We start from the raw sequence: 17,504 nt of genomic DNA, 5'->3' as shown, positions 1-17,504 counted from the left end.
TCCCCACATGTTTCTGTTTGTTGCTAAACAGCTGGTCCAGTCTTGGAAGTCCTGCCTTCACTCCAAGACCAGTTGTCCATATATGACTCACTTATTTCCTCTTTATGGCATTTTCCCAAGCAAGAAAAAACTATGGCTCTCTCCTAGTGGAGAGAGACAAACCACCCATGTTCCCACATGGACGTCTGCATACATATGAGTTCATTTTCAATATGTATAGTTAATCCAAGTATAAGGATAATCATTTGGAGAAAGGTTAAGAGGCGGGTTTGGTGGGAAAATCTAGGAGGACCCAACCTATTAGGCCTCATGAAGTAAGAAAAAGTAAAAGATGCTTCTTTTCCAAAGTAATTCCCTAAAAATCTCCTGAGAAAACTTAAGTGGATAAGATATATCATCCAAGATGGTGGACTGTTTATGAAATTAGTTTAAATTAGAGCACTTGAAGGCTCTATAGAAAAGTGATAGATACATGCTACTGATAAGAGCAGGTCCATGGGATCAACAGTATAAAATTATGGCAAATGTCACTTTGTCACTTGGTTAGGATCGGTCTCATCTCCACAGGTCAGCTCAGGGCTGAGTACTTCTTCTCTGAGTGCCTTGCTCTGAATGCTCTATGTTCACTGCATATAAATATTTTCTCCACTCTTCTTTGTAAACAGTATGGTCACCTTCGTAACAACTTTAACTGTTAAATCTACAGTTCAAGCATTGTGTCTGAGTTCTCAGCTGATAATAGGATACCCAGATCCACTGCTAGCATCTCAAACTCAAAACACATAAAAACCCAAGTTCAATGTCTTCTTTTCCTCCAAGAATGCAAACCTTCTACCTGGTTTTCTTTCTCTAAAGAGATCATATTTTGATGAAAAATTCAAACATGATCTTCAAACTCTGAAACAAGCAGGCTGTACCTTTCTTCTAGTAGTTTTGTAGTTGTTGTCTATTTACATAATTTTACTATTGCTAATGATTATGAGCAATCTTACGATTAACTGTAATTTTGATGTAAACTCTATCTCTGAAAGTGAGGGATTTATAGAGCTGTTTTAAGCCAAGTTACAAAACCATTCCTATAATGCTAACTATCCAGTTAAATTGTTTCTAATTTTTATCCATATTCCATTGTGAAAGGAAGCTGTAACTCCTCTGTATTTCAGGTTTATTATTACAGCCAGCTCAATAGCTGTTGCTAGAATATGATTTTAAACCATAAGTTGGAAATCTTTCAACCGACTTTGACATCACCATTTCCTAAGCATACTGTAGGCCTCTATCATTCCTTTTGCATAAAATAGTTTCTTTACATCTCATTTCTCCCCATAGAATAAGCATCTTATAAGATCCAGCACAAGTACCAAGCCTCTGCATAGCTTTCCTAGCTCACATTGCCTAAAACACTGCTGTTTCTATTTTTCTCTTGTCACTTGGCCCTTTGTAGTTTCTTTCCTGCTAGACTCTAAGTTCCATGATGAGAAAGGTGATAATTTTCCAATCATCCATAGCCAAACAGTACTTAGCACAAACACATGTGCACAGAATTTGAGGGGAAAAAAGTCTTGTTGAATTGCTTAGCATTACACATTAAACACACCTTTGGTGATTGACTTGCCTCAGTACTTGCCTCCCTCGTATGATCAAGGGAGAGAAAAATTATACACAAGAGGAAATATTTTACAAGCTGTTTTCTAAACCTGCAGGGCAAACTGCTTGAGGCATTGACTAGAGAACTGGGCCACAAACCTTCTATACTTAGGGAAATGTATGATTATTTATAGACACAAGGGAAGAAGCATATGTTATGTGCAGCATAATTTAAAAACACTATATGGAATTCTGTTACAATACCTAATAGTAAGACTTTATTCCTTGAAGTAACTTTTTCTTCAATATCTTTCATAAGAAAATAGACCCAACATTAAAAAGAACTTTCCCATCCCCCAAAATGTGCCAAAAGCAAAAAAAAAAAAAAAAAAAAAAAAAAGAGAGAGAGAAAGAAAAAGAAAAAGAAAGAAATTCTGCACCAAAATATTTCTCTTAGGCTTTGAAGTAATCCAAGAAAATATTTTATCTGTAATTACCATAAAGTCTGCAACCCACACATTTGTCACAATGGACCATAATTTATTCAAATAGCAAGTCTGTGTTGGTATCAAACTATAAAAGTGAAAAATTAAATTGTATGTTATGAAAATAATTAATTTAGAAGAAATATTTTTGGCTGTTCCCTTGCTTTTGCAATTTGTTTTCCAAGCTCTTCATAATCATCACTTATTTACATTTCAAAGAAAGCTGAACACTGGTGTTTTGTTCTTTATTAAAACCCGAGCTAAAATCCAATAGCCATAGGAACATTTTTTCAAAATACAGCAATATTTGAGCAAAGTGTGAAAAATTTCACTACTAGAAAACTGAGATTTCTTATGTCTGCTTTTCACTTTTGTTTATTAAAAGAATTATACTCTTTAGTAAGTCCCCGTTAAATATTATATTTCTAACACCTTGTATTCTGATAATAAATACTCCTAATTATATTATGGTAGTAAATTTTTTGTTCTGCTGTTTTTTGCCTTACTAAAACTCATTTACAAAAATGTAGAGAATATGTCAATATAAAAACTAAAATATCACCTGTGGCTTGCAATAATAGTCTAAGAAAGTGTTACACATTTTTTATAATAACATTGCACTGATCAAATTTTGTACCAGTAAGAGTGATAAAAACTCTCATATATTGCTCGATAGAAGTCTAAATAGACACCACTACATTGGAAAACTTGCAATATCTTCTAAGCTAAACATGCTCATATCCATCCTCTGATCCTGTAGTTCCTCTCCTAGAGAAACTCTTACATCCAAATTATATAATCCCCAAAATGCATATATTCACATGTAGTCACAAAAAGGCATGTTCAAGGATGATCATAGCAGCACTAACCAAAATCTAAAAAAAAAAAATTCCTCAAATATTCCACAGTAGGACAATGGATAAATTGTGATGTCTTCATATAGTGGAATATCATACAGCAATGAGAAACTGTTGCACATGCAACAACATGGATAAATAACATAATTTTCATAAAAATGAAGCAGACCTAAATGAGTATCTATATAAAGTTCAAAAGTAAGAAAAACATATTTATTGTTGCATTAAGTCAGGATGGTGATTATCTTTGGGCAAAATAAAATAGTGCTTGGGAAAGAATATGGTAGTGAGAGGGGATATGGTGAATATTGTGATACTGACAGCTCTACTTCTTAATCTGTGGTCTCATTACATGGGTGTGTTACCATTGTACCACTTTATATGTAACCTTGTTATCTGTGCACTTTTCTATGTATATTTATATATCAATAATTTTATTTATTTATTTATTACTTTTTAGGGTCACACCTGTGGCATATCAAAGTTCCCAGGCTAGGGCTGAAATGGAGCTGCAGCTGCCAGCCTACACTACAGTCACAATAATGCCAGATCCAAACTGCTTCTGTGACCTACATCACAGCTCAGGACAATGCCGGATTCTTTTTTTTTTTTTTTTTTTACTATTTTTTATTTTTAATTTTTCCACTGTACAGCAAGGGGATCAAGTTACCCTTACATGTATACATTGCAATTACATTTTTTCCCCACCCTTTGTTCTGTTGCAACATGAGTATCTAAACAAAGTTCTCAATGCTACTCAGCAGGATCTCCTTGTAAATCTATTCTAAGTTGTGTCTGACAAGCCCAAGCTCCCGATCCCTCCCACTCCCTCCCCCTCCCATCAGGCAGCCACATGTCTTTTCTCCAAGTCCATGATTTTCTTTTCTGAGGTGATGTTCATTTGTGCTGGATATTAGATTCCAGTTATAAGTGATATCATATGGTATTTGTCTTTGTCTTTCTGGCTCATTTCACTCAGTATGAGATTCTCTAGTTCCATCCATGTTGCTGCAAATGGCATTATGTCATCCTTTTTTATGGCTGAGTAGTATTCCATTGTGTATATATACCACCTCTTCCGAATCCAATCATCTGTCGATGGACATTTAGGTTGTTTCCATGTCCTGGCTATTGTGAATAGTGCTGCAATGAACATGCGGGTGCATGTGTCTCTTTTAAGTAGAGTTTTGTCCGGATAGATGCCCAAGAGTGGGATTGTGGGGTCATATGGAAGTTCTATGTATAGATTTCTAAGGTATCTCCAAACTGTTCTCCATAGTGGCTGTACCAGTTTACATTCCCACCAACAGTGCAGGAGGGTTGCAATGCCGGATTCTTAACCCACTAAGCAGAGCCAGGGATTGAATCCACATCCTTATGGATACTAAATGGGTTCGTTACCAGTGAGCCACAACAGGAACTCTAATAAAAAACTATTTTAAATGTTAAATCTATGGAAACAACACCCTGACTAGCACATTATTTAATTATAAATATCGATGGTTTCTGGTTGTTCTTCCAAATTGCCCTTGAAATAATATTTTAAATCAAAAAATGTATTTATGAATTAATACCAAATGATATTTTGACATCATTATTTTAATAGACGTTTCCTTTTTTGCTTAATACATCACGAATAGACTTAGTGAACAAAAAATAGTTTCCATAAAGAAACCATATTTTACAAGATATTTCCAATAGAGGGAGCTTAACTTTCTAAAAGAAATTTCTATAGAAAATTTTCTTTCGAGGACCATCACTGAAAATAAAAATATTTAATTTTTTACATAGGATTAAAGTTCTGTATAGAGTTACAAGCTACCTCATCTAAGACTGGTCTAAAATAGAGAAAATTTTTATTTAATTTGAGAACAAAAAAAGAAAAACTTGATGAATATATGTATCGCACAAACTTTTGTATTGAGTATGTCTTTTTCTTTTTGGGGGGGGGGGCACACCTGAGGCATATGGAAGTTCCCAGGCTAGGGGTTGAATTGGAGCTGCAGCTGCCGGCCTATGCCACAGCCACAGCCATGTGGGATCTGAGCCATGTCTGTGACCTACATCACAGCCCACAACAATGCTGGATCCTTAACCCACTAAGTGAGGCCAGGGATCGAACCCATTCTCATGGATGCTAGTCAGGATCACTAACCACCGAGCCACCACCCAAACATGTCTTTTTTCAAGGATTTACATTTTTGGAATATTCATAAAAATCATTTTAAATGAAATTATTTAATATTATTAAAGATAAAGTCTTTCTAAGTTATATGTATTATAATAAATATCATGGTGAATTGCCCTTATACAAATTTGACCTCATCAATCAAAATATTTTAGTTATTGACATTAAACTTCCCAAATCTAAATATCTATCAACTATGCTCTTATTTCTTTGAAAAAATCAGTATACACATTATATCTAAGAAACTAAAAAATAATCATAGTATGATAATCAATTTATCTTATAACATGAAATCTGTACCCCTTCCCATGAAATTTACATAAATGTTAAAGCTCTACACCCTTTGCTTTGATCACTACTTATAAATTTTTGACAACTGTAAGTTACAAAAATTCACTGTAATATTAAAATATTTTTCACTGATCATACTCTATTTACAATGAGTTCAACCCCTTACTTCAGAAAAAATTCAATCATTTTAGAAATATAATAATCTTCACAACTAGTTCCTGTTACTAGGTAGTTTTCATGAGATACACTATGTTTTTCTAAGGTCTTAAAGATGAAATAGTGACATAGCAATCCAGAAAAGAATACTTACATACTTCAAATGGAAATTAGTATACACATAACTTAGTTACTTGAGTTATTTGATTTTAATCTTTTTGGAAAGCTTGTAAGCCATAAAATGGAAATTTTAAGGTAATTATAATAGTAAAAGAAAATTTATATAATAGATTCAAGACCTATATAAGAAGTATCTTGCTTATGTATTGTTTGATTAAGAAGGGAGTTAAATCATCTGATCTTTTGCCTAGTCTCTCTTCTCTTATTTTAATTAAAAAGAAGAAAAGCCTACTAAATAGGACTGGACATGATAAGAAAATGACACATCATGGAACAATTTTATTGTTCAATAGGTTTCTTATTACTTTCTCCAAAATGATTATTCTGGGCATAGAACATATCTAATGATTTATTTATGATTTTGCCTCCATGAACTAAGCTCTTTAGAAAATAGTAGTTGCAAGGCCTTTATTATTTCATTCATCTAAACTTAATCTCTTGGTGTATCAACAAGGTTCAGAATTTCTCTAACCACTAAATGCTTATTTTCTAGATATTTTTTGCCTTTTAAAAAGTTAGTCACGTTCCATTTCTAATTATTAAATTTTTTTTGCAACTTTCAAAGAGTAATACCCAGAATTTATAACTCACTTAGAAAAAAATAAACTCTAAAAATAATTTAGGGAGAAAAACCAAGGCTATGGAAATAATTTTTCTAGTTATCTCAGAAAGAATATGTCAGTTATTAAAATTCACTAATTAGTGAAAATAGAGCAAAGTTACATGTTTTAGAGGTCTCAGTAGATAGATGCTAGAAACTTTAGGATAGAAAATAATATTATTTAAGGGCTACTTTCAACAAGTCGACTTCTAATTGCATTCTTGGTTTCATCAATGACAAGTGGTTGCAAGGCTTGAATGAGTTCTCCAACTGCTAAACACAAGCGGACTCACCTGAGTAGCAGAGCTGCTTGCCAGAAGTAAAATCCCGAAACTAATGTCCGAAAGTGTCTCACGTACGCCATGATACGGAGGGATGTATTCACGACTCTGAAATTAGTCTTAACCAAGGCATGGGGAAGGAGAAAGCCAGGAATGAGAATGTGCAGCCTAACTCCGTGTGGTGTTGGTGAAGACCAACGCCTGGAAAGCTTCAGCACCTGAGACAGCTCCCTGCGGTCCGCGGAGACCCTCTCTTTCAAACACTTGAAATTCCCATTCGACCCCTTCCTTCTCTGAGCATTGAGCTGAAGGGAGATTCACAGGCTTACAAATGTGCAGGTGATTTATACAGTGAAGGCGGAATAACGAGTGAGATGAGATGTCTGAGGTGCCTAGGTTCTGGGTAGCGGTTCACTGGAGCTCTAGCGGCAAAAGCTCGTCCTTTCCTGACTCAAACCCACGAATGGAGAAAGAAGAGCAGTAACAGCTGAAACATTAATGCGTCTGCACCTGCTCCAAGCGCCGCCCGCCTGAATCCCACTTACCACCTTTGGGTAAACCCCGAGCCACTAGCGCGGCAAAGGGAAGCGGGGGCGGAGCCAGACGACACCATCTTGCTAGCCAATCACGATCGCACAGCGGGGCAGAATGACAGGCCACTCACGACGGTAGGCGGTGCTTACTTCCCCAGGCTTTAAAAAAAAAAAAAAAAGCAGAGAGTAACTGGGGCGGAGCCTAAACCGCGGCTGGAGGGGGTTGAGGGAGGGAATCCTCAGAACTAAGAACTCGGGGACTCTGCAGCATTTATGGATTTATGGATTGGGCTACCCAAACGCGCTAGAGTGACGCTCCATTTTTTCCTTCAGGGGGAAGGCACAATTTAGAAATTAGTCTTTTCCAATGCGACCCTGTCTCTTTGACCTTATATAGAAATGCAAGAGTCAACATAAACCCACACCCCTGGAAAGGGCTAGGGAAGAGCAGAGAATGTGGTATGAACACCAGCAGAACAGGAAGAATCCTCTCGCAACCCTGGCCAGCTTCTGGCTGGGAAGTGCTATTGACTAGAGTCAGTTGAGTTTCCTTCAGTCATAATAAGGGTTCTAAGAAGATGAAGATGAGAAATCTAATGAGATGGCTGCTAGAGGGAACAACGTCACACACGATTGTTCTAACACGTTTTCCGTATCTTAACAGTAAGTTCAAGCGAGAAGGACAACTAGGTCTTATGATACATCTTTTCTCCTGTCATCCACCTCCCCCCCACACACACACTCCCTCTCCTCACCCCATGACCCCAAAGGGATTGGATTGGAAGACTGGAAAAGGAAAGTGTGTGTGTGTGTGTGTGTGTGTGTGTGTGTGTGTGCGCGCGCGCGCGCGGCAAGTGCGCAAATATTTCTGTGCTTGTTCATATATCTCAAAATGATGGAATTTTTAATAATTAAAATTTCTGCTATTAGATTTTTACAGTGGCTTTTATTTACTATGAACTAGGATCAAATATTCCCTCCTTCAAATCTTTTTCCCAAAACTCCCTCAACTATTTATTCTGACTTTTCTTTAATATCTTACTTTAATATCTTACTTTTCTCAGTGACCAAAATATATGCCAAGAATGTTGTATTCTTTCTCACAAATGTTTTCTTCTTAATTAAATCCAACAGCAATCAACGTATCAATTACCCCATGATTCTCTATTTAACTGGAAAAATACATCACTACCTTTTAACCCTCTCAAGAGAGGGTACAGTGGAAAAAAATCTTTCTCTTTACTCTTCAGTAGACAAGCTCATTTATATACAGTGAAAATAAAGAAATTTTGGATTTTATTTCCAAACATTATAACTAAAACTCTCTCTTTAACATTTGTTTTTCTGACTCAAATCACAAATTTCCAGTAGACTCAAAAGGAATATCATTGATTCTTCCCATGAACATTTCCATCTTGAAAAGTTTCATATAATTCTAATTAGTTTTTCAATGAATTTTTTGAAAGCTAAGTGCAAATGTTTTTTAGTTGGCCATTCTCTGAATGGTAGTAATTGTTTTAAAAACCACACATAATCAAAAAATAAAACTTACAGTATTTCAAGAAGACCTGCATTCTTTGCCTTGCATTAGCACTGAGTATTTTCAGTAAAGTAATATTTTTTAAATATCTTAATATATTTTAAAGAATATATTTATTGAGGGAATTTAATTAAATGACTTCTGAGATTCATTCTCTGGCCCAGAGGAGACAAATTATTTAAGTGAGCAAATTAACAGATAATATTTAAAGTCCTGAGTTTACATTAATTTGGATTAAGTTACATGACAGCTTAAAAAGCAAGATAATTTCAGCTATTTCATTTCATCATTAATATGAGAGCATAGGAACATTATACTTTATCAAATGAATATATATCTAGTCAGTGTCTTGGATATAATGTCATGTAAAAAGATGGCTGGAATCCTCACATTACTTGTTTTTCATAGCATGAGGATTGTTTCCTTCAAATTACTTGTGGTAAGCTACCATTCTCTTCATTTATGTTTGACTTTGCCACCAGAGCAAAAATAATGGCTATTATTTAGCATAGCACCTAGCATATAGTAGATAAACAACATTTGTTGATGGCATCAGTGATCATATTAGAAACATGATTTTTTTTGAATTAGTAAATGAATGACCTTGTTACAGTGCATTGGGTACTCAATTAACTTTGATTAAATAAATTAGAAATTAATCAAGGTGAGTTATAGTGCCTTGTTTCTTTTAACATTTGATGATTTAATTTCTTAGTGCTTCTTGACTATGGATTTTTAGTATTGTTTTTAACTTCTACAAAGTCTCAATAAATTTTATGCAACTACATATTGTGGTAGCCATTGCTGTAAATTTTACTATTTTGAGAATAACAGTCCTGCTTGGATGGGTAGGTGAATGAATGTGTTTTTGGGAAAAAAAGACCATTTTATAGCTGCTGAGTAACTGACTAGCCCATTCATGTAAAATTAAGCTGGATTCTTATATGGCCAAATCTATGCTCTTCTTCTTCTTCAGGTCTTTATTATTTCCTTCTTGCACTAATATATTATACTTCACATTGGACCAGACTTGGGACCTCTGAGCTGAATGAGATATTAATCTTCATCATATTTAATACTTTCTTGTACAGAGGAAGTAATTGTAGCCCAAAGTGGTTAAGTGATGGTTCCTAATCTTTGTATTCGGCAAACTGAAGATATCAAACTTGAATTTGGTGCTTCTGACTCACTGTCTAATATTTTGTCTACTACCATGGAGCTATCTTTAGTGTGTATTTTCACTATTGTCTCAAAATAAATGCATATTACCTAAGCTCTAGAAAAGTAGATCAATTTCAATGTAAGGATAAGGCTTTTTTCATACGCTCAGTTGTTACTACCAATGATCTACTGTCTATATATGTTATATACCTATACATATGTCATATATCCACACATACATATAATTTACTGCTAAAATGATTTGTTACTGTAAAAAATTTACTTTCTTGAAGTTAATGTAGCACAGGGTTAAAAATGGTTTACTGTGAGTTGATCAGGTTTAGTAGCATTGGATCTTTCTAGCCATCACATCAAAAGCTTATGTTTGGGTCATTTTAAAAACTTAGAAAGGTAGGAGTTCCCTTGTGCTGCATCAGGTTAAAAACCCAACATATATCCATGAGGATGCAGGTTCAATCCCTGGCCTCGCTCAGTGGGTTAAGAATCCAGCACTGCTGCAAGCTGTGGTGTAGGTCACAGATGCAGCCCAGATCCCATGTTGGTGTAGCTGAGGTAAAGGCAAGCAGCTGCAGCTCTGATTGGACCCTTAGCCTGGGAACTTCCATATGCCACAGGTGCAGCCATAAAAAGAAGAAAAAAAAACTTATGTGTGAGTCAAAATATCAGTTTAAAAACTTACACAAGTAGGAGTTCCCTTGTGGCTCAGAGGGTTAAAGATCTGGCTTTGTCACTGCAGCAGCTCAGGTCACTGCTGTGGCAGGGGTTGATCCCTGACCCAAAAACCTCCCTATGCCATGGGCACAACCAAAATAATAAAAAAAAAAACCTTACAGAAAGTAATGCTACCTTTCAAATGATTAAAATATTCATATCTTAACACTCTCTGGGAAGATCAGGGATAAAAGTTTAAATTTAAAAGTCAATCAGAAAGTCACTTGTTTAGGAGTTCCTGTCATGGCGCAGTGGTTAAGGAATCCGACTAGGAACCATGAGGATGTGGGTTTGATCCCCGGCCTCACTCAGTGGGTTAAGGCTCTGGCATTTACCGTGAGCTGTGGTGTAGGTCGCAGACGCGGCTCAGATCCCAAGTTGCTGTGGCCCTGGCGTAGGCTGGCGGCTACAGCTCCAATTGGACCCCTAGCCGGGGAACCTCCATATGCCTCGGGAGCAGCCCTAGAAAAGCCAAAAAGCCAAAAAAAAAAAAAAAAAAAAAAAAAAAAAAAAAAAAAAAGTCACTGGTTTAGTACAAATTAAGTAGAGGATAATTAATCGATAATAGATATCTATCAGTGATAGATATCATCACCAAGTATGTGTGCCTGGTGAATTTATCTTTTGCACACAGATCTACTAAACAGACTACAATAATCATGACACGTTAGATGATCAAGTGACCCTCTTTTTAGGATAGTGGCAGAAATATCCAATGCTTTATCTCCTTTTTTTTTTATTTGCCATGCTACAAAATTTCTCACATGGATCTCAGTGACAGCCTCCTAATTGTTTCTCCTGTTTGCTCTCTTATTCCCCATGTTTAACACTCCATTGTGAATATTAAGGGGGTTTTGTTCTCTGTTTATTAGTTTTAGTAAATCAAATGACATCTCTATCCCTAAAACCCGTCAATGCCTTTCCATCGCAACAGACTAAAATCCACATTCCTTTTCACAGCTGACAGGGCTCTAAATGATTTTCCATTGACAACCTCCTCAGACTCATTTTTCACTAGTGTCCTTTTTCTCCATTATGCACCAGCCACATGAGCTGTTTCTTATCTCTACTTCAAACTCTCTTCCTCCTGGGCTTCCTAGTCTTTTTCTAGCCATTACCTGACCGTATAAATATCTTTCTTTCAACAAATTTCCCCTTTCACCTTTATATAAGGATTTATTTCCTTCATGGGTTAATTTCTAATTTGTTTGTCTTTGTTTGATGACTCCTGGAAGGCGGGGGCAGTCTGCATCTTCGTGCCTCGCACATGTCTGACAGACAGTAAGTGATCAAGAAATATTTGTTGAATGAATGAACAAATGCAGAAATATTCTCTGCTCCTTATTTCTTTCTTTTCTAGATTCCATTTTTACTAATTTATTTTAACCAATCCTTCCTTTGAAAATTATTTAGATTATAGTGTTCTTTTCAGGCCAAACATAGTCCTTGGCCATCTAAAAGTAATCTTTGAGTTTATATGTATGACCTCAGTTCATTTAAATAAGATTAAATAAACCCACTCTGTTATGATACTTACTATTTTAACTCTCAGACAGTTGGTTTTTTCTCCCAATTGAAGTGGTGATTGGCCATAATTCCCTAAATGACTTCAAACAGTGAGCTATTTGAAGCACTTAATTGACTGAATATTTCATTCTTTCTCTGAACATTTGGTTTCAAAGAGATGCAACCTATAAAAGTACTTAAATTATTTCCTTAAACATTTTTTTCACCAACAAATAGAAAGTCTATAATATGCACCATCTTAGGAGTTTCTTGGGATACACACATGAATGGGAAACAAATCTTGTCCTAGAGGAACTACAATCTACATAGTGTGTAAGATGTCATGAATATTCATAGTATTACATAAATCATAACTACTGAAGGAAGCAAAGAGAAATGCTATGGGAATTCAAAAGCATTGCTTCAGAATTGAAATCATGAGGAGATTAGAAAATGCTCATAGAGTAGGGAATACTTGAAAAATTTCTGAAACCAGTTCATGGTTCATTTTTGATCTTGAATGTATGGAAATTATAGATGAAAAACTTTGCAGGAAGGTAAAAAATGGTCAAAAGTATAGATGCAGAGTAAACTGGGTGAACAGGATTTGAGCAAGACTATTTGTGCACTTAGCTACTATATTGGATACTTTACATATTATCTTAATTTCTATTGTCAAGATTCTAAGGTTTACATAATTCTATCCATGTTTTAAGATTTACCCTTGGTGTTCCACATTCTATAGGTTTGAACAAATACATAAGGACATGTATCCACTATTATGGTTTCATACAGTATAGCTTCACTACCCTAAAAATCTTCTGTGCTTCATCCATTCATTCCTGCCTCCGAATCCTGAGCAATCACTGATCTCTTCTTGTCTATAGTTGTTCCTTTTCCAGAATTTCATATGGTTAGAATCACACTGTATCTACCCTCTTATCATTGGCTTCTTGCAATTAGTAATATGTATTTGAGTTTCCTCCATGTCTTTTCATTGCTTGATAGTTTATTTCTTTTTAGTACTGAATAGTACTCCATGGTCTAGCTATACCACAGTTTGTTTATTTACCTACTGTTTCAATTCCACTGATTTCTTCTCTAATTTTTATTACTGCTTTTATTTTGCCTACTATGGATTTAATTTGTTCTTTTTCTAGTTTCCTAAGGTGGAAGCTTAGAGTATTAGTTTTAGATTTTTCTTTTTTCTAATGTATTCACTCAGGGCTATAACTTTCCCTATAAACACTGCTTTTGCTGCACCCCACAAATTTTGATAAATTGTTTTTAATTTAGTTACACATATTTTTAGTTTGTCTTGCTATTTCTCCTTGACCCATATGCTATTAGAAGTATGCTGTTTAATATTTATTTATCTTGGGATTTTCCAGTTATACTTCTGTTTTATATTTCTATTTTAATTCCACTGTGGTATGAGAAGAGATATTATGTGATTTCTTTTATTTTGAATTCATTAAGGAGCATTTTATGGCCAAGAATGTGTCTCAAGTTCATAGGAACTTGAGAAAAATGTGTATTTTGCTGATGTTGGATGAAGTAGGCCATGGATGTTAGTAAGCGCAGTTGATTTACAGTGTTATTAGTTCAATTCTGTCCTTACCAATTTTCTCCCTGCTGAATCTATTCATTTCGTATAGAAGTGTGTTGGAATTTCCAATTATGGTAGTGGATTCAGTAGGAATAGTGGAACTAATGTACACAGGACTTTGGCAATGCCGTAGTGAAGTATGAGAGGTGGGGAAACACTTCACAGACCTGATTAGTTCTGTCTTTCAATAAGCCTATGCCTCTGGACATAGAACTTGGTGAACTTCACAAGCGCTTCTCAGTCTTTTTCTATTTTTCACCCCTTAGATGGTAGAGCATGGCTTGAATGGATGTGGGTATTTCTCTTCCCTCCAGTCAATTAGGCTCTGATAAAAACCCAAGCAGCTTAGTTAAGCCCTAGGTTTTTTCAGTTTTTTGTTTTTTGTTTTTTGTTTTTTTTTTCTTTTTCTTTTTAAAGCCCCATCTGCCACATACAGAAGTTCCCCAGCCAGGGGTCAAATCAGAGTTGCAGCTGAGGCCTGTGGCACAGCCACAGCTGCACAGGATCTGAGCCACATCTGCGACCTATGCTGCAGCTTGCAGCAAGAGCAGATCTTTAACACACTGAGCAAGACCAGGGATCAAACCCACATTCTCACAGAGACAACATCATATCATTAACCCACTGAGCCACAATGAGAACTCCCAAGTTAGGCTCTAGTTAAAACTCTCCTGAGGGAGTTCCCGTCGTGGCACAGTGGTTAACGAATCCGACTAGGAACCATGAGGTTGCAGGTTCGGTCCCTGCCCTTGCTCAGTGGGTTAAGGATCCGGCGTTGCCGTGAGCTGCGGTGTAGGTTGCAGACACGGCTCGGATCCCGTGTTGCTGTGGTTCTGGCGTAGGCCAGTGGCTACAGCTCCAATTCGACCCCTAGCCTGGGAACCTCCATATGCCGCGGGAGCGGCCCAAGAAATAGCAAAAAGCCAAAAAAAAAAAAAAAAAAAAAAACTCTCCTGAGGACAGACCTTGTTAATAGATTCCTCCAGTATATTTCAAAAAGGTTTCTTTCTCCATGCCCCTGCTGGAAGCATGAGAGGGCTTTTCTCTGACATTCACTTCAAGAACCTGGCAGAGCCCCAGGACATAAAACTCACAGAAGTGTGGGACCCCACCCACGACTCTGGGCCCTCCGGAGTTTTTGTCTCTCAGACTTGAGCCTCAAGCAATTCATCATTCAGCAAATTCAGGTTTCCCTTCCCTGGCACGGGTTTCTCTGATGGTTTCTGCTCTAAGAAATTATTTTCCTCCGTACTTGCCTATGAGTCTCTTCAATGGCGGCGGGGGGGAGGGGGGGCGCACTGGTTTGCTCTGTGACCTCACTTCTCCTTTATGAATTTAAGAAGAATTGTTGATTTTTCAGTTTGCTAGCTTTTTACTTGTTGATAGGATGAACTGGCAACTTCTATTGGACCAGAAACCTGAAGTTTCTCATAAAGTATTTTAAAAACCAAATCAGATCTTAGATTTGGAGGGTTTTCACAGCTTTGGGGATTTTATGGCCTTTTTAATTACTGCATATTTTAGTTTGTAGAGAGGATCATTAGAGCATAAATTGTATTCATTTTAAGATGTAGGTGTATTTAAAGCATTTCAGGAAGACATTATGGTCTATGTACGTGTACAAGTGAATACTAACGGAAAAAACTTGAGTCGTCATGTAAAGTCAATGATAAATTAGCTTCATTTCAGTTCCTCAGTGTACTTCAATATACTCAGTTCTCTCTTGCCTAAATAATTTACATTTTTTCCTTGCCTCTCAGTAGAATATTTACTCTCTGCATGGTTAACTCCTTTTGTCCTTTATGTATCAAGTTAAATACTCCCCATGGGAGTTACCATAGTGGCACAGCAGAAACGAATCCCACTGGTGTCCATGAGGATGCAGGTTCAATCCCTGGCCAGGCTCAGTGCGTCAGGGATCCAGCGTTGCCATGAGCTGTGGTGTAAGTTGCAGGCGCGGCTCTGATCTGGCATTGTTGTGGCTGTAGCATGGGCTGGCAGCTGTAGCTCTGACTCAACCCCTAGCCTGGGAACCTCCATATGCCTTGGGTGCAGCCCTAAAAAGCAAAATAAATAAATACATAAATACTCCCCAGGGAAGTTTCTCTTAACCAGCTTGTGTAAAGCAGGCACCATACCTGTAACTTTCTATTTGCATTATCCACTTTATTTACTTCATGGGGAATGATTATTTATTTTTCTATCTCTCCTCCTCTAACATAAGATCCAAGAAGTAAATACCCTTCCTGACTTCCCACCTGCATTTTCCTGTGTCCTAAGATGCAAGAGAGAATGAAAAAGACAAGAGGGAAGAGAGATAGGTGTTTTTCTCTAAGGTAGGACATGAAAATTTGAGAACTCAGGTCAGAGACAAAATTTATGCTAACTGATGAAGACAATGGTGAAGGGTGGCAACTTTGGGAGTACTCCTGGCCTAGGTTATGGGTCTTCAACCTTGGCAGTCAGCAGTAATTGGTGCAGATGCTAGCACCATGGTCAGCTCCCAGGGCCCACATTTGAATCTGTGGCAGCAGCAGATACAGCTGAGCCTCTAGTAGCTGCGGTAGCACAGTTGATATTCGGAGGACAGCAACAACTGAGATATTCAGTGAGAAGCAGTAGAGAAAGTGCTAAAATACATGCAGTAGTCATGGAGACAACTCGCTTCTTGGAGCACTGGGTATGACACTTCCAGGAACCTCTCAAAATTATCTAGGAGGAAACTGGGGGAGGCTGGATCTCCTGAAGAATAAACAAGAACATGCAGTGCCAGAGAAATTTTACTTTGTGGACTTGTTTTTAATCTTTTCTGATTATCAAATGAGACCTAAGAAATGAGGTTTCCTTCTGAAAATAATTAATCTTACTTATTTGTACCTTTGAGGGAGAAATTAGGAGACCAAAAAGAAAAAAATAATCACCATCTATGTCTAAGGATTTCCTCTACACAGTATACAAAAATCTAAGACAGGCAATTGTTCTCTCTTTTTGGCCATAAATATTAGGGGAAAATAGATGTTTATAATAATTAAATTGTTTTTTCGAGTGCCTTGAGTTCAAAGCCAAGTTCTCCAGAATTTAAGGTGGGGTAAAATCATGAAAAATATTATTATCCCACTTTTCCAAATGTCCGTCATATCCCAACCATGCCATGTAACTTCTCCCCCAGGGGAAAGCACATACAAATACTTTCCTTGAGTGTCTTATTTCACCCGTAGCACAAAGTGAAATTTCTAGCAATCCAAACTCAATCTCGGCTATGAATGTTGTCTCCACCCTCAAACAATGAACCACTGCTGGTTACTTATGTTTTGTATGCCAGGTTTTCATACATGTGAGAATAGGGTTTCAGCTTGATCACAGAGTTTCACAAATAAATGTTGAGTAGATCCACTTTGGTGATTGCTCTTAAACTTTTATTCCTTACTTTGTGTATATACCTACAGTAAATAATGATGTGAGGAGCTTTCTTCTGCCTTACTCTAATCTATATCATATAGAAGATAATCTAGCACATAGCAACTTTAATATAGTTAGTATAATATACCATATTTCTCTACAGATAATCACTTCAACAGTACCTTTAAGGCCTAGGATCCCATGATACTGAAATGCAAGTTTTCATCTAAATGTTTTTTTTAACAACAGCAAAAAAAAAAAAAAAAAAAAAAAAAAGAAATACAACTACACCTAGTTGTATTAAAAGTGCATACTTTCTTAGAACACCTAAGGGCTGACAAAGTCTTGAATTTTTTTGTATGTGTTTTCAGAGAACATTTATTAACAAGAAAAAAAAA

The 17,504-nt window shown here is 36.5% G+C and overlaps 1 protein-coding gene across 12 annotated transcripts in view; it reads right to left on the bottom strand.

The window, feature by feature from the left end:
• Positions 1 to 17,504, bottom strand: part of GLRA3 (glycine receptor alpha 3) — a 488,702-nt gene that overhangs the window by 177,485 nt on the left and 293,713 nt on the right. For 6 of the 12 annotated variants that reach the window (XM_084997706.1, XM_084997696.1, XM_084997704.1 and 3 more), the window contains one exon: positions 7,172 to 7,318. In XM_084997706.1, coding sequence (XP_084853832.1) covers positions 7,172 to 7,239 — 68 coding nt within the window. In that variant the 5' untranslated portion in view covers positions 7,240 to 7,318. The other 6 variants (XM_084997700.1, XM_084997702.1, XM_084997701.1 and 3 more) reach the window with 2 other exon arrangements.

The sequence above is a fragment of the Sus scrofa genome, chromosome 14 (genome assembly GCF_054392235.1).
Source record: "Sus scrofa isolate SSC_HxYL_T2T_F1_AM1 chromosome 14, Sscrofa_HxYL_maternal_Yorkshire_Landrace_v2.0, whole genome shotgun sequence".
Taxonomy (NCBI): Eukaryota; Metazoa; Chordata; class Mammalia; order Artiodactyla; family Suidae; genus Sus; species Sus scrofa.
The sequence above is the reverse complement of the archived record's forward strand: the minus strand, read 5'-3'. Positions and strand labels throughout refer to the sequence as shown.